At 34.9% G+C, this 23,197-nt stretch overlaps 1 protein-coding gene across 7 annotated transcripts in view; it reads right to left on the bottom strand.

The window, feature by feature from the left end:
- Nucleotides 1-23,197, bottom strand: part of LOC149542530 (uncharacterized) — a 98,398-nt gene that overhangs the window by 27,945 nt on the left and 47,256 nt on the right. For 4 of the 7 annotated variants that reach the window (XM_089797462.1, XM_089797458.1, XM_089797460.1 and 1 more), the window contains exon 10: nucleotides 14-139. In XM_089797462.1, the coding sequence (XP_089653588.1) occupies nucleotides 14-139 (126 nt within the window). The remainder of the gene's footprint in view (nucleotides 1-13; nucleotides 140-23,197) is intronic. The other 3 variants (XM_089797459.1, XM_089797463.1, XM_089797465.1) reach the window with 1 other exon arrangement.

Here is a 23,197-nt window from a genome sequence, read left to right as displayed (position 1 = left end):
AATTTATATTCACCGAGAAAAAACCTGCCTTTGTGAGGAAATGCACGTTACCCAGGTCAGAAGCCTTCTGAGATACTAAGAGCATTTGACTAAATGCATCCATGTCAAAATATCGTCCTCCTTCTAATTCTAACTGCTCCTGTAAAGGAAAAGTGAAAATGCATACATCACAAAATAAATTAATTTGTTTCCGGCATACAAAAAGATTAGTGTCTAGAACATCATTCTGCTACGAAGACAAAATTTCCACTCATACATGGAAGCCCTGTGTTTTAAAAACTATCTATAAGCCTGTGACAAAGAATAGACTGTTATAAGTGATGTTGAGATTGAAAGAATCAAACAAAAGAGACCTGCTTTGCAAAATATAAAAAGGAACACCAGAGGCGGTGGATTCGTATCAACCAGAATTGAGTTCAGAAGGAACTGACAAAATGCTCAGGAGTTCTTCAAACCTCCTTGTTCCATTATTGAGCAGCAGCACATGGAAATACTAGCACCCAACTATGCAGAACATAAAAACACTCACCTCAAGATGAAAACACAAGGCAACTGAACCCAATATTTATTGGCTCTACTACTAAACAAGGATACCCAATCATTTAATGAATTTAGGCGTCCCTCTGTAGACTCCATGTACAAACAGATTACCAAACTTATGGCTGAACAATCAAAGCTTGCTTTACCAACCCTACTCTCACTGGACAAAAGTGGTTTTGTAGACAGGAAAGACTCTACATGGTGTTATAATGTCCATTATATGCTACAATGTGATCCCATCTCCTCAAACCATTAAAACTTATTTTACTATCCCTACTTTAACTGGAGAAAAGTGGTTTTGTAGACAGGAAAGACTCTACATGATGTTGTAATGTCTGTTAAATGCTAAAATGTGATCCCATCTCCTCAAACCTCTTTTCCATCATGGTCGAGCAATCAAGACTGAAGGCTTTAGGGAGAATCTTATTTGAAAGTGACCATCTTCATAGTAAAAAATTGTGGACACACCTCTTTTCAGACAAATGCATCAGACCTCTGTAGCAACAACCTACCCAAATGTTTCAAAGAAGCGTAGCTGGTAAGAATGTAAGGTTTGAAGAGTAAGCTTGCTGAAATTAGCAGCTCACATTCACCTTCTGAGAAAATTCTCCAACCTCTGTCTATTTCTCTATTGTGAGCCTAGGGAAGCCTCCAAAACCATCCAAATCCCAATGAAGAGCAGTATGAGAAAATTCCTATGGCAGGGAAACAATGAGTGAAGAAAATGCTCTGTCGATGTGTGATGTAATACGCATGTTGAAGTTTTAAGGAGGTACAAATTTGATTTATATTGAAGCTTTCAATATAACCTTGGGAGCCAAACTCGTTTAGAGAATTTTCAGGGAAGATGATCAGCCCTAGAATTCAATGGAGAAAACTAAATATTTAGATTCAATGGCACCAATCATAATCAAATGGGTCTCACGTTTCAATGTTCATAAAGGAAAACAGGCAAAGTGTGTACTATGTGTCAGGATGTCGATGATGGAACTCAAAATGAGTCTCACTTCTAGGCTAACTATAGCTCTGACAGATAAAGAACTTGGAAAGCACATTTTTGGGAAAAACTAGTTGGATTCAGTAACAAACAAAAGTGTGTACTAAGACCATGTCCCCTTCCTAACCAGTTCAGTATGGTGGATTGTTAGCCTATCCAGTGCATTCCAGTATGCTAATGTGTTATGGTTAGAGAACTTTGGAGACAATTTATCCAGCAAGATAGCTCAAGAAATTATGATGTTCATACTGCCCTTTTCCACAGTGATTTTTGTTCAGTTCTCCCATACTATTTTTACTAAGTCAGTTTCCAGCCACCAATACAACCAGCTATTTAATATTATTTAAAAATATTTTGGCAAAGACCATATGGGCAAATATATTAAAGGTTAAGTGATATGCTTCAACAAAGGGCCACTTTTGAGACCTACACAGCACCTTGGAGAGATGAGCGATTTTAATTAAATATTTAAAAAGGCAAAAGAGGAAAGGACCATACCGTTTTGGAGGCTATAAAAGAAAGGTTTGAAAGTTCATTTTAGCTATCAAGCAACATCTTCCAGATTAGTGAGAGACCCAATCTACAGGAATTTTGTGGTTTCATTAAAAAATTACATTATAGTCGAACTTTAATGCCGATTTGTTTTTATCTCTGTCTGTTTTAGAGTTGTTAATTGACAGAGATTACTCATCGTTGATTGAGGAAGGATTGGGAGTATTTAAAATAGTGTAACATTTCTTTAATGGTCATCTTAGTTTGTTTAGGTAGTTTCTATTTCCGACTTCTATTTACATTTGTTTCTTTTAGAAACACCATAAAGTAATTGCCTATGTATTGTAGATGTTTTCATTTTTTAATATACAATTACCATTGTAATTATGTGGGTTTTGCTGCTTTCCCTCAAAACCAAAGTTTCAAATTATGAACGTAACAACATGGAGGGTTTTCTGAATTTTTTTTACAAATAAATCATTGTGGATTGCATCCAAATTTTCACAATCGTCTGTTGTTTTTTGCTCAATATTTTCCAACAAAAATCGTGGGTTCGCTCACAACTGGAGGGTTTTCTGACTTTTTGCACAAAATTTAATAATTAATGTTCCAACAAAAATCGTGGGTTCATTCACAACTGGAGGGTTTTCTGATTTTTTGCACAAAATGTCATGATTAATGTTGCAATTATCTGAGTTAACAATAATTATTTCCTCAAAAATAATATCTAGGTTTTGCCTGATTTTCTCCTAAAAATCATGGGATCTTTCTCTACAAGAGAGTTTCCTAATTTTTGAGATGAAAAATCAAGACTACTGCTTCAGTTTCTGGGTTCACTGGTTGTAACCAACGCACCTGCCCAATTCATTGGAATGTTGCACCAACTCAAAGTGCTATGAGAGTGCAGAATTTGCAATTCCTGAAACTGACATTTTGAAACCCTTGTCTCAATTTCTTCCTCACACAAGCAAAATTTTCAAATTCCCAAGTCATGAATGAATCAATTATCACCAATGAAGGCTTTTATAATTGCCAAGAAAAAGTCGACCAAATGCTTAACTCAGACTTTTCATAACTTAAACTCCTATAACTTAGCTTTTGAATATATTTGCTTTAGATGATTTGAAATCAGCGTTACAAGACTCAGAGAGTCTGCCCAGGACTCATGAGTCCCCAGATGAGATTGCCTTGCCGAGGCTGGCTACCTCTAGTCTCTGTCTCAGCCGAGTCCTGATCGAGTTTTGCTCGACTCGCCAAGCCTCAGTCAAGCGACAACACCAATAAAGTGAAAAAAAATATTTTGAATGACTTATGGTTTCTTTTTTTGGTCTCAGTTACCATGTTCTGCTGTTTAGGCCCGGATCCTAGTACTGGTACAGTTTTGGTACTGGTTCTTATGGGGTACTTAATGGGTTCTTTGTGGGTCCTTCTGTGAAAGACCCTCAAAGAACTTGGGTACCCACGAAATCCCGGGGGGCAGTAGGTCAGTCTATGTATGTATTTCTGATTTGTTCATCAGCATGCTCTTGTATCAATTTTAGATAATGTCTTGCAACAGTTTGGTAATATTATTCAAGTCAAAATTGGTCTATGTAATGCCTTTAGTTTATGACAGCAGTGAACAGCATTCTACTTCAATTCATTTGAAGGTCAGGGATTGAAATTTTTTATTTGTAGATTTGATTAAATTAATTTTGATAGATTTGTAAAAGCCAGCCCATAGTTATGTTTATTGATCATGTTCGGATTGATGTCAATTTGTAATGCATGTAAGCTGAAACTATATCAGTAATACAATTATTTATTTATAATTTTATTGGCCATTATGGATTTATGAGGATCACTCTTCTTTTTATATATGTAACTTCGATGATTGAACATATATACATACATATACGGACGAACCTGAATCCGCAAGGGGGGGGGGGGGAATTGTCGTACCAACGTACCCTAACCTTGTATCCGTACCAGAACCAGAATCTAAATCGGCAACTTAGTTTTTGGTTTATAATGCATGACTAAGACCTAAAAAGGTCACTCTATCACTTCTAAACAAAAAGAATAGAGAAAGAAGACTTGATAGAAGAGTATGGGGGTTTTGGAGTTTTCCATTTCTAGAGCAAATTTGGAGAGGTAAGATACATTTCTTTGTATTATTTTATAATAAAAAAATTACATTATCAAATCTTTTTCTTATTTGCATCTGTTTGGACTCTTTAGATTTGTTCCATTTTATGCTGATGAAAAACTTGAAGTTTGTAAATTTAATTTTCTATATTCTAGATGCTTTTTTTTTATCTATGGTATATTGCAGCAGCAGCAACATCATGTCTCAGCATGAAGGTAGTGGAATTAGGCCTAAAACTAACCCCGATGCTGACCTTGTTGCAGTAGCAAGGGATAGGGCTTGGAAACATGCCATTCTTGGCCATAGAAAAGGATTCATTCAATGTTGGCATTGTATGGTAAGATATAATAGGGGAGGCATTAATAGATTGAAATATCACCTTGCACGTATACCAAGGCATGATATCAAACCATGCAAGGTAGTACCCCAAGATATCATGCATGATATGCAAGCTCTTTTAGTGGCATCACAGTTAGCTGGAACTAGAAGTGTAGAGGGCTCTTCACGTTATCATGGTCACCCTCCAATTCCACCTACTAGTACAACTGCATCTTAAAGCGTGAGCATTGGGCCTCAGGCTTGTAACCAAAGATCCTCACTTGATTCCATCTTTGTTCTGTGCACAACTCTAGGTGCACAACTGTCGCTTGAAGGCATGGCTTGGAATAAGGAGAAGCATGAGCAAGCAAAGTTGGCACTTGGAGATTTCTTCTTCTACAAACCTTCCATTTAACATAGCAAGGTACTTATTATTTTAATTTTTAATTTGTATGTCTTCTCTTGCTCTCAAGACTCGTGAATTTGTATGTCTTCTCTTGCTTTCAAGACTCGTGAATTTGTATGTCTTACTTCTCTTACTAGTAATTTAGTGAGTATACTTATTTGTTTATTTAATTTGTTTTACGTCTCCTTAATGGCAAATTGTCATAGATGTTACCGTTTGTGGTCCGGGATTCAAAGCCCCTAATGATGAGGAGCTAAAAGGTCCTATTTTGGCCTGACGAGTGGCTGATGTTAAAGTTGAAATTGAGGAGCAGTATAAAGAATGGGCCATGAAGGGTTGCAACATCATGACCAATGGATGGACTGATAGAACACATAGAACACTTCTGAGTTTTCTTGTCTCCTCATCAGGGAATTCAATATTGTACTTAGGAACTTAAAAGTTAGTTAGCAATAAATTGATTGATCATTGTGATTGTACTAAATTTCTTTATATTTTCTCAGATTTGATGGAAACATTGTCATTGATGTCAAAAGCGTCCGAGAGATTGATGAAAGCATTGTCATTAATGTCAAAGGATGAACAAAACTATAAGCATCATCAATGTCAAAGGGACAAACTGTCATGAAGAGATATGGATATAAAGTTGATAAAATGAATACGAATATAGAAGAAATTGTTTAAATTGAAGATTCAAACATTGATATTAATAAGACATAAGAAAAATGATATCATACCTTAAAAGAGCTATGAAGGAAGCATCAATCTACATACCAAGCTATGTATGAAGAAGGCCATCAACACTATGTAAAACCCAAATACATTAGAGTATATATTTATTTAATTATAAATATATATGGTATATATATATTTCAATAATACACAGAGCTGAAGACAAACATCTGAGATTAGATATCTATGAAGAAAAGACAAGTCAGCATATCTTGAAGTATTAGTGGAAGAATGTAATGATAGACACACACATGCTACACAAAGCAACCAGTGTTGCATTGTTAAATTAGAAAGAAATAGAAGTTAAACCATGCCCAGCAAATATATCATGGTCTACCATCAAATATGTAATTTGTAAACCACAGACTGACAGGTTTTTCTTATGAAGCCAAAGAATTATATGAAACTTCATCTGAAAATTAAATTGTTAGACTGTGGAAAAAGCAAGATCATGGAATTCATATAGCATCACAAAGACAGTAGCCCTAGCCAGAGTATAGAAAGAACCATGCAAGTAAAAATATACATATATGCACAGTGGCATGAATAACGACAGTATCCGGAGTTTTCAGTATGTATGCATTCAAATTTAAAACATAATAAACTGCAGAGGAGAATACATATCACTTTATCCATGTGAGGTTTCAGGTATCATGGAGATAATTATGAAATAGAGGATGCCAAGGGTCGATGGTAACTATGGGGGCAATAACCATATTAAATCCAAGCCAGGTTGAGTCAACAGAGTTTTACGGCAGTCACCTATGGAATATGAAAAGCATGTGCCGTTAATTTGGCAAAAACTTATGAAGCAGCATTGATATTGAAAATAAAAAGAGCATATAGTATTGTAAAAGAAGATTCTATAAACAGCGTATGGTATTGATAAAATTGGAACATAAGACTTTTGAATTCTCCCAGTCAACATTGAGGAAGCCATGGAAGACAAACAGCCATCGGGTATGAGTGCTGCAGTAAGGGAGTGTAAGATTAAATGCGGTTAATATCAGATGCATAGACACATACACAGGACCATCATACACATCAAGTTTAAAATTTCAAGCACGCGCCTAACTTCAATGATGAATACTCAGCAATGAGTCAACATATAACATGTGTATGTTTTACGGAAAGACGGTGATAGAGATGAGGAAGTTTCGAAACATAAAGAGGCATACAAAGACCTTCAGAACGATTATCAAAGCATGTTGTTTTTATCAAAAAGTACTCCGCTGGGTAAGAAGAGAGTTTCGTATTAGCACTAGAAGGGATTTTCGAAGTGCAACAGCAATCAAGCAATATATGAAATGAACAATTTGATTTGGAGAAAAATATCGATAGCAGACCAGATGTTTGATGTCTGCAACAAAATGATAAAGAGAAAATTATCGATCTAAGATATCCACGTCAGAATTCCCTAAGTCAAATGATGAAGGATTCAATGTGTTTCAGTTTCTTATAAATATATGTGTCCAGAATTGAAGTTTGTCAAGACCACATTACACCGTGGTATAGGAAACCACAAAGCTACAACAGCGAATTTGTATATAGAACAATACCAAGCAATGGTTAATTTAGAAGCAACGTCGATATATTGTTCCTGTCTAAATAAATGAGAATCAGAAATAAAACAATGGTGGGTTCATGACATCAACAGTCATGATAAGAGTGGCATCCTTATTAAAAGAAACTAATCCAAACAAAAATCCCCCAGAAATTATAAAAGGTGCGATTAATATGGAATTAGTAATAAAATATATAAAGTTGTGATATGTTAAGATAGTTATTAATACTCGAAAAAGAGAGAATAAGTATGATTGAAGAAAGGACACATTCAGAATTCAAAAGTCACATCTCTTACATATAAAAGATATATATTTGGAGTTGTTACAAAAAAAAAATCAAGTGGTGAATGAAGTGTGTACAGATATCAGTAAATAATAAGAAGTAAATAAAGTGCAGATATGTGTCAATAAGAATAAGATTAAAAAGGGGAGAAAAAGAACCGGGTGCACCATTGCAAGAAAACTTATCATTTGAATAGTGTGAAGAAATCAGATGTAAGCAAGATATAAAAGAAGATTATTTCAGAGCATGCAGAATCTGATGTAAGGAAGATTATTTCAGAATATTAAGAGAGAAAGGAATATAGAGTAAGAGCAATAACGAAGTAATAGTGTACATAGATTTATATATTTAGATTTATCAAATCTGACATATATATATTTTAAGTGCAAGTTAAAGAGATAAAAGAGAAATTCAATAAGGAAGATTGTTGTTCTTTTAAGGAGAATATTTCAGATAAATACAAATATCAGTTTGAAAGAGAAGAAGTTTGTGAGAAGACTTATAACAAGACTTGAAGTAAAGAAAATTATAGAAGTGTGCAAAGCAAAATAGTGCAAGGATTTGTGCGCTAAAGATATCCATCATCAATTGAAGAAATCAACATCGTAAAGGTGGAAGAACAGTTTGTGTGCAGTGGGTTGGTGCTCACAAAGACAAAAGCGGGAGTTGGAGCTTCCTATAGGTCGGTGCCTGCAAAGTTTGGGAATTGGAGCTTCCAATGAGTCAGTGCTCGTAAACATAGAGAATGCAGCCTCTAGTAGGTTGGAGCCTACTAACCAATTTGTTATAGATCAAGTATATATATAGAAGCAATTATTTTTCGTGGTTTTTTGCCCCATTAGATTTCCACGTAAATCATTGTGTTAATGTGTTCATGTGCATAATTATTCATTTCAGCATTTGAAGTTTGATTATTTGGATAAAAGTTTTAAATTGGCAACTTGTTAATATACTAATTCACCCTCCCTCTCAATATATTTGTGTGCTCTTCAAGGTTCTACAGTGTTTGTGAAGTCAAATGATGCCTCCGGGAAGACTAAAAATACAGAGTATCTTTGTAAGGTAATGAAGGAAGTGTTGAAGGAGATGGATGAGGAGAATGTGCTGCAAATTATGACAGATAATGCAGCAAATTATGTTGCTTCTGGTAGAATTCTTATGGAGAGGCCCCGCCACTTATTTTGGACCCCTTGTGTTGCCCATTGCATTGACCTCATGTTGGAGGTTCTAGGTAGAATTCCTTGGATAAAAAAATGTATAGAGTAAGCAAAAAATATTTGTAAATTCATATATAATCATGTTTGGGTCCTCAACATTACGAGGCAAAACACACAAAAGAGTTGTCTCATCCAAGGTTTACTAGATTTGCAACAAGTTTTTTCACGTTGCAATCTTTGCTTAAGTCAAAGGCTGGTTTGAAACGCATGTTTGTATGTGAGGACTTACAAGTTCATCATATGCAAAGCTCAATGCAGCAGTTGAGGTGGTTGATATGGTTTTTTATGAGAGTGGCTTTTGGAAACCCACCAAGGAGATTGTGGAAGTAATTTCATTTCACCATTTTTGTAAAAGTTTTAAACAATTGTTTATGTTCATAACTTCATTGACATTCACATTGTTCATTTTTAAAAGGAAAAGTTAAAGCTTACTTTTCTCTTTTCACAATGATTACAGTTCACAGAGCCTTATATTGCTATCCTACGGATTGTTGATGGAGAGAAGCCCTCAATGGGTTACATTTATGAGGACATGGATAGGGTGAAAGAGGCCATTTGAGCTTTTTATGCAAGGAATCAAGATAAATATGGTCCTATATGGGATGTCATTGATAAGCGATGGCACAATCTACTTCATAGGCCTACAATGCAACTGACCACTTTCTTAATCCAGCATACTAATTAATTGAGCCCAAATTTTTGGCCCGATGACAAGGTGGAGTGGCCTCTATGATGTTATAGAGAGAATGTTACCCGATGAAACTATTGGAACACTTATAGTCCATAAGGTAGAGATGTATAAGAAAGCACAAGAAGACTTATTTGCATGACTAATGCAAGAAAAAATGGATAGAATTGATCCCTAATAAAAATCTATGATTCCAAATTATAATTTCTAATTTTATTACCACTTCAAAATCTAGAATTTAGATTGATAAAGACAAAGTTATAAAACTTATTTTAAAATTTTCTTGTTTCAGATGTATGGTGGGAAATGTTTGGCACTAAGGTGCCAAATCTACATAGGGTTGCAGATTATATCTTGAGCCAACCATCTAGTGCTTCAAGATGTGAACCTAATTGGAGTATGTTCGAGCCTCAGACATATGGAGGGAGGATGGAGTGAGTTGATTATGTGGATTGAAAGGTAGAGGCAGTGGCGATGGCAGTGGAGGAGGCTAGAGCACAAGAAGACACAGGACCCTGAGGCCGAGAGTGATGGATCGGACTCTGATGATGAGAATTATGAGGATGAGTATGAGAATGAGGAGGATGATCATGATGAGCATGTCATTGAGGTTCAACCTCAAACACAGGGAAAAAGCATGGCTCTAGAGTCTGATCCACACCCCTCTTGATTTCTAATGCCCTACACAATGCTTTTTGGTTTTCTTATAACTGTGGTTTTGGAACTAACTTGATGCCCTAGATGTTGCATGCTTGTTTTATTAAAATAGTTGTTACTAATTTATGCCCTAGAAGTTTAATCTAGTTTTATGGAAACAAAGGTTTTAATTATCTAATGCCCTAGATGTTAGATTCATGCTTTAATGAAACAGTGTTTATTGATTCAATGCCCTAGATGTTATTTACCTTTTTTATTAGAATAGTGGTTTAGAATGTACTGAGGAGATATTGTATAGTTAACTTGAATTTATTTAGTATTATTCATGTTATATAATCATTTTGATAATAACACACTGAAAACATTTCTTGTCTAAGTGGATTCAGGAAAGATCCGTGCTCCAAGAAAAGAGGGAAGACATCACCAGGAAAGGACGCAAACATGGTCAAGAACGTCGGGCTAGTTGAACTATAGGTTGGTGAGTCTTACACACTATGGTTACCCTTTGACCTTATCAAGTGTATACAAAGTTAAAGGATTTCATCAAATTGTCACATTACCCTAAATCTTGTTGATAGGACCTAGTGTCTAGATATTGACATGTGCTCATCCTTGCACCTTTCTCGTTAGATAATTGTAATCTCTTCTATGTTGCTTAAATGTGCCTTATTGTAATCTCGCGCGAAAATAAATAATATAAATAGGTATAAATAACTATTAGGTAGTGTACATAATATTTGTATATACATATATGAATAATTGTGGTTCATTGAAAGATGAGGCACAATTATATATATTAATAAATCCAAATATATATTTACTATGTTATATTATATTAAGAATAAAGTTAAATAAAGTTATATATATATATCAATTCATATTTGCACATATGGCTTTAATATATTACCTATCAAATAATTGTGATCTCCATGATTAACATATTAAACTATAACATGTCTTGTTTAAGTGGGTGCAGGAAAGATTTGTCCCCTGGTAAAATGAGAGAAAACATCGCCAAGAAAGGATGTAAACATGATCAGGAACGTAAGGCCAATTGAACTCTATGTTGGTAAGTCTTACAAACTAGGGTTTCCCTTTGACCTTAAGTGTATAGGAAGTAACCTTAAAGAATTCTATCAATTTGTCACATTAGCCTAAATCTTGTCGATAGGACCTTGTGTCTAAGTATTGGCCTAATCTCTTCTATTTCGTTTAAATGTGCCTTATTTTAATCTCACATAAAATAATTAATATATATAGGCATTTATAACTATTGGGTAATATATGTGATATTTGCATACATATATGAATAATTGTGGGCCATCAAATAGTAGTAAATACAAATATATATTTACTATATTATATCATATTACAAATAAAGTTACCTATATAAATATTCAACCTATTAAATAATTGTGATCTCCTTCATTAACATATTTAATTTATTAAACTATAAACCTTATTTTCTTCTTTTCATCGAAAAAGAATTTTGGTAATTACATTGATGTTGAATTTAATAATTAATTATGAAGCCTGCCTTAGTTTTATTCAGTAAATAAACTAATAAATAACTTAATTATTTCTTCCCTAAGTCTTGGAAAGATGAATAAAAGTTTAATTATTTTACTAGGGGACGGTTGAAATCAAAGGGAATAAAAAGTAATTTGGACTTCCTAAACAAAAAGCCCAGCCACGCATTAGACATGAAGAGTCGTGCCAAACCCACAAGAAATGCCTTTGGCATGATAAAGCATTGGTTGGAATGAAATCAAAATTACAATAGAATGAAATGATATGAAATGAAAGAACAAGCTAGGAAAATTGCAAGACATAAAAAGCTTTTGTTTTTCATTTTAAAAGACATCTGGGCATTCACGGAAGAAAGGACAAACTCATGCATAGGTAGAGAGCAAAAGAAAATGCCATAGGAAGCTGCAGTAACCACATCTGTACCATCCCCAGGTTTGAAATGCAACTACTGGCATGTGATGTTGACTGCAGTTGTGGAATGTTTATTTCTTTCTTTCTTCTTGCAGAGAATACCATCGAATTAGCTGAAATATATTGGATTTGCTCTTGAAATACAGAGATTTCTTGGGTTCTATTAAATGCTATTTATATTGACTAGTTTCCAAGGAATTTATCTTCAAACCTGTAGTACTACTACCAAATAGAAGAGAATTTCAGGAGTCATGTTCTCCGCTATTTGAATGCATACCTATGCAGATTTTCATTTCAATTTCGAAGGGTTTGGGTAAAACTCGGAAGGGGGAAAAAACAGATGTAACAATGCTCAGGCGGTTTTATTTCCATGTGAATTCACTTGCAAAACTATTATGGGTTTCAAAAAAATGGTGGAAGAATATTAGATAAAAGTTAAAACATACCTGCTGTTAATGCTGTAATACTCTTTCCTTCTTATCATGTTGCTCTAAATGTGAACTTAAAAGGGTTATAGGATATTAGTTGTGACAAACACAACATTAATGTTGTTATTATAACAGCATTAGGGACTGTAAGTAATGTGATAGTATGTGACTGAAAAAGGGATATTTTTACCAGCAAATTGAAATTTCATTGAGCTGCTAAATATTTCAATGTCTATATCAGGGTTATAAAAAATTTCAAGCATTAAAATATAAATGGTCATTCAGTTTGTTAGTTTTTTCTGGCGCTTGGACATTTTAAGCAGTGTACATATTTTCCATTGAAATATTAGGTATGGTGACACTTCCAACGAATGAAATGGGGCTTATACTATTGTTATCAGCGCCTTAAATAATGCTTTTAGTAACCATTTTCAGCTCGTAGGAAATGTTTGTTTATAAAATTGTTGTTTAAAAGACAATATTTGAAGAGCACATAATTATACTAAGAGCGGGGGGGGTGGGGGGTGAATCAGTATAATAACAAATTTGCCAATTTAAAACTTATACCCAAACAATTAACTTCAAATGTTGAAACGAACAATTATGCACATGAATACAATGACACAAAGATTTACGCGGAAACCCAATGAGGGAGAAAACCACGACAAATAAATGCTTTTATATAATCTTGTTCTTTTACAATAGATTTGTAGGCTACAACCTCTATGTTTATGAGCACCAACTCACTAGAAGCTCCAACTCCCACACTTCGCACGCTCCGACCTAGTGGAAGTACCGACTCCCCATTCCTGTCCTTGTGAGCACCCACCCACTACACAAAAAACTCCTTTTCCACCTTAACTATGTTGCTTGATTCAACTGATGATGGATACTTCAATTACTACTTATACTTGTCGTTTATATGAATGCTTCAAATCTACATATTCACTTTTTTATTTACATCTATATTTTCTTCTTTTATGCCTTCATTACTTTTTGCTCAAATATTTATATATTTCTATCTCTGCTTCAGCAATCTGCTCTAAAATATATCTTTAGAATATTTTTTTCCACTCATGTCTGTTCTTAAATCTTCTCTCAACCGCTCACTGCTTCATTTGCTGCCTTGCTCTGCATATATGCTTTAATTTTTCTTTTTATTACCTTTCTCTGATATTCTATATTTTCAGATATACTTTCTTATTTCTATGTTCCGACTTCTTGAACTTGTCATTATATATCTTTATTAGTAAGGGGGATGGGACTTTTCCATAAGTTGTGTCTCTTAAAAACTATTCAATAAAATAACATTTTATTATATAAACTATATTCTTTTGGTATTATATAATTTTCTCACTTAATATTTTCATATTTTCAAATCCAATTGTCTTAAGTATCCACCAATTATTACCGTTGTGCTACCTACCAAAGTATTTGTTCATTTCTGCTTTTTGAACATTTATCAGTCTTCCTACGCTTATTGAACAAGATGTCCTTATCGTTCTTCAGGCTTACGAAATTACAGCACTTGTTTAGTTCGCTGAATATTCAAGTCTTTCTCCGTCACTGATAATCTTTTTATTAACGCTTGTGAGAGCTTCACCTGCATTCTTTTTGATATCATATCATCAAATATCATTTCTTTTTATATTTTCATGTGTTTGCCATAACTTAACTCTTATCGCTAACATGTCTTAGATTTTGACTGAAGAACTTCAACACGGTTATGTGTGAATGACTCCTCACAAACTTTTAAACATTTTAATATTTCACATACACCTGTATATGCCGCTGCTATATGTATAAGACATTCTTTAACACTGACTTGGAACTCCCAATATCATTTGCATATAACCAAACTTGCTGAATATTTATTTTACCTTTCGATTATGGACAAGAGACAAAGCTATTTGTCTTCCTTAATTTTAATAATTCTTATCACTAATTTTGAAACCGCCAAACATTCTCTATCTGAATATGTTTTGCTCCTAGTGCCGCTTGGTGTTGAAAAGCAATCGTTGTCTTCATACAAAAACTCCTGTCTCATTTATCGCTGACATACTATAATATCTCTCAGCACTTTCACATATGATGTTTACCAATTGTAACTTTCGTGTTGTCCTCTTTAGAAAATCACATCTCCATTGCACTTCATGCTATGAGCAATCTATTGACTTAACAAAACAGATCATTACTGCTGCTGCGTGTAGATACTTTCGTCCTTAGTACTGTTCCCTAAACATCAGCTAATATATATCGAAGATTTTATGAACTGTGGCCATTTGATACAAAGGTTTTTGTTTGCATCGCTTTAGATGTTGTTGTTACATTATCCATGATTCCCGTATATAATCACTGTCAAAATTTGCAGACATCTAAAGTTTGCCAAATTAAGTCAGACATATAATTGTTCCTCTGTCTATACAATGGTTGTCTTCCTTATATATCTTCTCTATAAAATGCTATCTGCAGTATCTTGTCTTCTTTAATAATTATCTTCTTTAGTTGGATTCATCAATTTGTTGCCTCTCACTGCATACTGGCATATTGATCTGAACCTTATTTCTTAGCATAGACAGATCATCATTGCTTCCATCATTGCTATATTTCTAACTGCATAGGTGTTTAGCATTATTTCTTAAATGTTTTGTCTTCACGGTATATTGTAGTTTTTATTCATCAGTTCATTACATAGATTGGCTTGTGACATTAAGAGAATGATTCTGATCTTCGTGGTTGTTATCATATATGCCATATCATTACTTTGTTGTCCTCCATCAAATGCTCATTCTATCATGTAGTCATATAGTCATGAAGCCTTGTTAATATTCTTTATGTGCTATTGGCTGCTCTGTAAATCTGAAACTTGTTCACACATCATAGCTTTGGTTTCTTGTATTTTCATACCTTTGACATTGATGATGCTAACACGAGTACTTTTGCACATGTTCATAAACTCCTTTGACATCAATGACAATACTTCCATCAATGTTTATACCAAAATTTATTTCAAACTTAGAGCTGAGTTGTTATGGTTATTAAGAGTCTCTTTCAGCCTTACGAAGGAGAAACTTATCATTAGAAGCACTTTTATGACTCTGAATTAGCTTTCTAAACCCTAGTCCAGCGTCTAAGAAAAAATGTTAGTGTTCTTGATCACAATGGTACTCTAGGGACATACTCTAGTAAAGTATATTATCAATACTGTATTTGCAGTAACAACTTTGTATTAATTGTAACCAACCATGGCTGTTTATACAAATTTATACCCTTATTTAACCTTTAAAGTTTGAAACTAATGAGTGAACTATATAATTGGGGTGGAATCCAATTCGTCATATCAGTTAGGGTGATAGAGAAGGAGAGCTTATAGCTCCAATTTCACCAGTGTTGGGATAGCGAAGAAAGGATACCCAATGGGTAGTAAGTCTAAAGATTAGGGTGTGGAGTCGATTACGCCAATAGTCTTGCTTGCACTAGTAAAACCTTGGCCGAGGTAGACCATATGTTAGTCGTAGTCAATTTGTCAATACCAGATGCACAATCAAGTCAAAGGTAATACTAGTTAGGAGGGCCTATAGTGTGTGACTGGCTTAATGTGCAAGGCCAATCACCAGAGGTCAACTAATCTTACCTCATGATCATATCTACAATCCTACGAGGGGTTGGGCCCACTTCAAGCAGGAAGTGGGTAAGGGGGATCAATCGATTTGTGGATGGATGTTAAAATCACTCTGGAGATGTTTTCCCTACCAAGCATGGGAGCAAAAGAGAGACAAAACATAAACTCAATTAGTTAAATGCAGTATGAATCTCTAACCCTATCTGGTGATTCAGTTATATTTATTTAATTACATCTAGGATACCGAGTTCGGACCCTAGAGCCTAGGTCCAAGTCCGGATTCACGCGAGCCCAAATTCAAACCTAGGTCCGCTATGGGTCTGCGTATGGTCTGGATTTCAAACTGTGGATTTGCATAGTGGACTCAAGCAGACCCACAACCCAAAATTCGGAGCCCTAGACCCACAGAGGACCCGCAACAATTGAGTCCATAAAGTAACAAAAAAACACTTTAAAAATGGAATTTTTTTACAGTTTTTTTGTAACCCTAAAAGGAGCCTAATAAAAAACATTTGCTCTCTCATTTTGATGTGTCCATTTTGCAAGTTTGAAGAGAAGGTTGTAGAGATTATTTGTGAAGTCAAAGGTCCTTCAAATAATCGATATTGAGTGTTCCAAGTATGCATTTGATCCTTCCTTTTGCTTATTTGATAGTTTGTTTTAGTTTTTGAAAAAAAAAAAAAAAAAAATTTGTTACAAATTGCAAGAATGAGTAGAGTCAAAATTCAATGGGTGGAGGAGGGATCCCAAAGATTTGAAATTGGTAAAAGTTCTCCTTTGTGGAAGTATACAACAAGAATTGAACTATGTGTTGGAGGGTGGGAACATATGGAAATGCAATTTTTGCAAAACCCAATAGGCCCTAGGGGTAAAGGGATCAGCATGTGTGAGGGCTCAAAAGGACATTAAAAGGGGTTGCTGGCTGCTCAAGTAGCAGCCATGTTAAAAAAAACAAGATGCTGATAGGTTAGTGTAAAGGGGGAAATAAGAAAGATCAAAGCACAAACCACCAACACCATCCTCTCAAACAACGACTAGACAACATACCTTCTTATTGCCACATCACTCATCATTAACTACTGCTGCTCCACTGTGGCATTCACCATTCATTCTTTGTTTATAAGAACTCCTTTAAAACTCTTGACAACATGGCATTGTTAATGTAATCATATATATATATATATATATTATGAGATTGTTCTTCCAATAATGTTGTCACAGTGTAAGGATCAGAATTTATAACTAATTTAACAATTACGAATTTGCAGAGATATATAAATATATATACGGCAGATATACATATAAATGAATCCTGTTATTTATACCACACTTGAAAACTGGAATATTATGTGTTTGATGTGTGTTTTAAACAGGCGGAGATCCTCATGAATATATGATGTTGATAGGGTGACTATGGGTCATGCCCGATAGACGTGACTCATACTTAAGTCGCGTCTATCATGCGTGACTCAGTAGTCACCACCGATAGACAATCGATCTCCACCATAAGCCAAACTAATGCTATTGATAACGATTTCTTTCAGCTTTGTTAAGTCATATATAGTATAATATATCTACAAGAGTATATATATATTTATATATCTAAATATATGAAATGACACGATGAACAAAAAGTAATATTAAAATATAATTTCAAAATTAAGTCCAATTAATCTATACTTTAACACTGCCTCTTAGATTAGTAGGACAAACAAAAATTGAATATTTTTATTTTTATTTTTAACACAGAAGAAGACTTTGATTAGAAGACTTCTTTATTTAATATCAGAGAAGTGTTGGTATATCAATAATAAGACGTTCACCAACTTATATTTGAGATTATGTAATATGAGTATTGGCCTATCTAAATATCAATCAAATGATATTCACCAAAATACTCTAGAGCAATGGCCTATCTTCTGAACATCAACTGAATGATGTTCACCAAGTACTCAATGTGGTATTGACCTATCAAAATATCAGGGCAATATGTTCACCAAGTACCGAAAATATATCTATACAAGCAACTTGTAGATAATCAATTTAATGATATCTAACGCCTAGTTGTTGATTTATAAAATAAAGCCTTTACATGAATGAATCATGCTACAAGTTGTAAAATCGTCATCTTACAATAACTTCTCCGAATACAAGTGAAATCATTTTAAAGTCGTCACTTCTTAATGATCAACACAAATTTCATAGTTTCATATAATAAATATAACGTACAATAATCAATTTTTCTGAGGCATTTCCTCAAATTTTACAATCATACCAAGTTCTTTACAGAAGTGCTCCACCTTTGTTTTAGCAAGTGGTTTGTTAAGAGTCTACAATTTGATTCTCTGTACTAATATATTTCAACTCAATTGCATCCTTCTCAACCATATCTTGAACATAGTCATATGGTATCTCGATGTGTTTTGATCTATTATGAAACACTGGATTAAGAGATAGTTTAATGCAGCTCCGGTTATCATAATAGATAGTAGTAGGTAGTAGAGACTTTCCGAATAATCCAAATAGAAGTTTTCTTAGCCATACAGCTTCTCTTGCTCTCATGGATGCAGCTATGTACTCAGCTTCTGTAGAACTCTGGGCTATTGAAGACTGCTTCCAACTAAACCAAGATATCATCACTGGCCCAAAAGTAAAACATCCTAAGGAGCTCTTACAGTTCTCAGAATTTCCTGCCCTGTTAGAGTCTATATATCCACTTAGATTAAGTTTAGTCTTAGTGTATTTTAGACCATATCCAATTGTACTACTAAGGTACCTAAGAATGTGCTTTGTTGCTACTAAATGGGTTTGTTTGGGCTCACATATGAATTGACTAAGAGCATTTACACAATAACAGATATCAGGCCTTGTGTTTACCAAATATATTAGAGAACCAATCATTTGTCGATATAGAGTAGGATCAACATTTTCAAAATCTTTTGTTGCTTCTTTTAGTTTCTTGAGATTTGTTTCCATAGGAGTCTTCATTGCCTTGTTGTACAACATGCCAAATCTTTTGAGTATGTCCAGAGTATACTTCCCTTGATTTAAGAAGATTCCATCAGAATGCTGCCATACTTCGAGTCCCAAGAAATAGTGTATTATTCCTAAGTCCTTCGTTTCAAAGTCAAACGTAAGATCTTGTTTACATTTATCAATAAGATAATCTTCTCCTGTAATCAAAAGATCGTCAACATATAAAACCATAATCAACATATCCCCTTGTATTACCTTGTAATATAGATTAGGATCTGCAATGTTTTTAGAGAAACCAATTTTAGTTAAGTGATGATCTATCCATTCATACCAAGCTCGGGGAGCTTGTTTCAATCCATATAAGGCCTTTTTTAGTTTACATACATAGGACTATTTATCTTTTACTTCAAAACCTTCAAGTTGTTCAAGATAAGCTTCCTCTTCTATAACACCATTCAAAAATGTAGTCTTTACATCCATTTGATGAATTTTCCATCCCTTGGATGCAGCAATGGCTATAACAGTTCTAACAAAGGTATATCTAGCTACTAGAGCAGTAGTTTCCTCATAGTCTATTCCTTCCTTTTGAGAAAATCCTCTTGCCACAAACCTTTCTTTGTACTTGTCAATACCTCCATCTGCAGCATGTTTAATTTTAAATAACCATTTTGAGGAGACAACCAATTTATTTTTTGGGTCTAGGAACAATATCCCAAACATCATTTTTAAGTATGGAATTATATTCTTCTATCATGGCATCATTCCAATTTTGATCTTTCATTGCCTCTTTTACATCGGATGGTTCAAATTTGAAAATTTCACTCAACAATGCAATATAACTAGATTATATGTTAGGACGTTTTCTTTCCCTAATGAAATCTAAGGGAATGGAATTGTTTTCTTCAATTAGTTTTCTGGCCCATAGTGGTTTTTTCTTATCCTCAAAAGTGAGAGTAACGTCCATAGGTTCAACAGAGTTATCTTCCTCCATTAGAAACTCCCTCTCATTGTCAGAGATTTGTTCTTCTAGTGTATCTTCTAAATTTGATTCAATTTTGTCCTTAGATCTTTTGAAAGTTGAACCTTTATCAAATATTACATCTCAGCTTAGTTCAATATTTCTTTGTTTAGGGATATAGATACGATAAGCTTTAGAAGTTTCACCATATCCTACAAAGATTACCTTCTTTCTTGATCGATCTAGTTTTGTCCTCTTCCCCTTAGGAATGTGCACATAGACAGGGCAACCAAAAATTCTTTGGAATTTAAGATCAGGTTTCTTCCTGCAGAATGCTTCCTCAGGGGTCTTGAATTAAGATGAGAGTGTGGGCATCTATTTTCAATGAAAACAGCAGTGTTGGAAGCTTCTTCCCAAAGAAAAGTTTCAAGATTTTGATCATGAAGCATTGCTTCAGCAGCTTCAACTATGGTTCTATTCTTTCTCTCAGCTATTCCGTTTTGTTGAGGATTATAGGGAACAGAACACTCCCTCTTGATCCTCACAGTTTTACAATAATTTATAAAGATCTCTAAAATGTACTCTCTACCATTATTAGTTCTCAAAACTTTTATTTTCTTCCTAGATAGATTTTCTACAATGGCTTTAAATTTTGTCAAGATTTCTTCATACTCTTTAATCTTTAAAAAATAGATCCAAGTTTTCCTCGAGAAATCATCAATGAATATGATGTAGTATAGAAACCCCCAAGTGAAAGAACTGACATTGGCTCGCATAAATCAAAGTGAATAAGTTCTAGAACTTCTTTGGATTTACTTTGATTATTGAGAAATGTGGTTTTAATATTCTTCCCCAATGCACAACCTTTACAGGTTCCTTCATGATAAGGATAAAGTTTGGGTAGACTAGTTACCATTTTCCCTAGAGAGGGCAATCCTCATAAATGAAGATCACCTAGTCTCCTATGCTAGATTTCATTTTCTTTGAAGGAATCATGAAGGAGAGTTGAATGTGTGTGAGAGTTTAGTTGGTAAAGACATCCATGTCTGGGGCCAATTTTGAAAGCAAATTCTTAGGCCGGGCTAAGACTTTTCCTTCCATAAATGTGACTCTGTATCCTTCATCTTCAAGAGCGGAGATGAAGACCAGGTTTCTTTTTATACCAGGTACATATAGTACCTTCGTAAGTTCAATTGCTTTTCCTATTTTCAGATGTATAGTACATGTCCCTATTCCCTTTACATGTCCACTCTTTATGGGAGGCTATCCGGATTCTGAGACAAAATTATATGCAGTTGGTAGCCGACAGAGATTATCTTATGGAGTGGGGGAGTACAGCATACGATGCATTATTGGCCAAGGAAGATGAGGTGAGTGAGCTTACTCAGCAGCTCGAGGTGACTTCTGAGATTCTTAAGAGTACACAGTTGGCTTTCGAGGAGTCACAGTTTCATTTGGCTAAGGTGACCATGGAGTTAGAGCGACTTCAGTCTTTACCAGATTCTGTACGATCACGGACTGTGGTGTCTAGTGATCCGCGGATGTCCATGGTCGAGGTTGATAGAGGTAGTGGAGATGAGGATATATCTGTCCACGACACTACTATTGGCATATTTGGTCCATTTCCACTGGAGGCAGGTTCAACTGAGTTGGGCACTGCAGCTGAGCATTGTGATATGTTTGACTTGGAGGGCACAGAGACTAGTGATGTTGTTGTTGATTCTGCACTCTTGGCTATATCATCCTCTGACTTAGCTGATGATCAGTCACAGTTGGTCATATCACGTCTGCAAGATGAGTCTTTGACTGAGATTGGTTCTTTTTACCGGCATTAAACTAAAGGATATGTTAATCGGTTTGCTTTTGATCCATGTGTTGAGGAGTTGATGGCAGACAGGTTTGGACTGGGCTCTCATTTTTGCTATCTATCGTGTAATGACTATTCACCATCAGCAGTGCATGGGTGTTATGGTTATGAGACAGTGGCCGGTAATCTGCAGAGTTGTGTTAACTGCAGAAGATGTACAGTGTGTGGATTCTCTATATTTGGTGCAGTTTCATGTGGGAGTGGTCACTATTGTAGCAGAGTTGGAGTGTGCATTCCACATAACACGGTGGGTTGTGTGGATGGTGTTTATTATGTTGACAGTTTGGGTGATCTACTCTACTTGGGGTCTAATATTTTGAGAGTTTGTGCCTCATGGGTTCCTGACTGTGGCAGTAGTGGATTTGGAGTTCAGTTGCACCGTGATTCACAATTCATTTATGGATTCCTCTTGGTTAATTTTCACAGGTTGTTGCAGGAGCCTATGTTGACTAACAGCACTATAGTTCATGACTACATTTGGGATCCAGGTGGATTGATTGGGTTGTTGTTCGACCATTGCTAGGGGACAAGCAATTTTGGGAAGGGCAGACTGTAATATCCCCTTTTTAGCATTCATAGCATGATGTTGTCGTTAGCCTATTTCCCCACGGTCCCGTAGGCTAACCAGGACATCAAAAGGGCTTAGAGGCCATTTGCCCTAGATAGTTTTAGTTCCAGGTCTTTCTGAGGGGTTTTGAGGCAACTTTGGGCATACTTACTATTTATAGTAAGTCATCTTGGGCATGGGTGGACATCCAGTGGCAGCGGTATGTCGATGGTAATTGTTTAAAATCGGCAAGAAGACTTGTTTATCATTGATAAGATTTGTTTTGCATTGATAAAGCTATTTTATAAAGTTAAATTTAAATATTTAACTTTATTAATACATAGACTATAGTTTGTGAGAAATATTTAAATTAAAAGAGTCCCTTTTATTTTATAACACATTGGAGACATAAGTTACATAAAGGGAGTTATGTTTTATCCCACATTGAGAAAACGAAGGATGGAGCTCTTGTGAGAACACTATAAAAGAAATGGAAGAGCTTCTTTTAAGCATGGTTGGAAATATCAAAGAAATTGGAGAATTTTCTAGAGGTTATGTCTCAATAGTTTGAAGGACGAAATCCCTTCAAGCTGAAAATCTTGACGCCATTGAAAGATATGGTCTTGAGATTCAACAGGGTGGCAATCCGAAAAAGCAGAAACGAAAAAGCAGTCCGAAAAAGCAGAACCGAAAAAGCAGGCGGAAAAAGTGGAATCGAAAAAGCAGGCAGAAAAAGCGGAACTAAAAAGCAGGCGGGAAAAGCGGAACCGAAAAAGCAGTTCGAAAAAGTAAAGCAGAAGAGGCAGCATTGAAGGAAAATTATTACAGCCATCTA

This window comes from Cupressus sempervirens, chromosome 8 (genome assembly GCF_028749045.1).
Source record: "Cupressus sempervirens isolate cs-2001-9-10 chromosome 8, ASM2874904v1, whole genome shotgun sequence".
Taxonomy (NCBI): domain Eukaryota; kingdom Viridiplantae; phylum Streptophyta; class Pinopsida; order Cupressales; family Cupressaceae; genus Cupressus; species Cupressus sempervirens.
The sequence above is the reverse complement of the archived record's forward strand: the minus strand, read 5'-3'. Positions and strand labels throughout refer to the sequence as shown.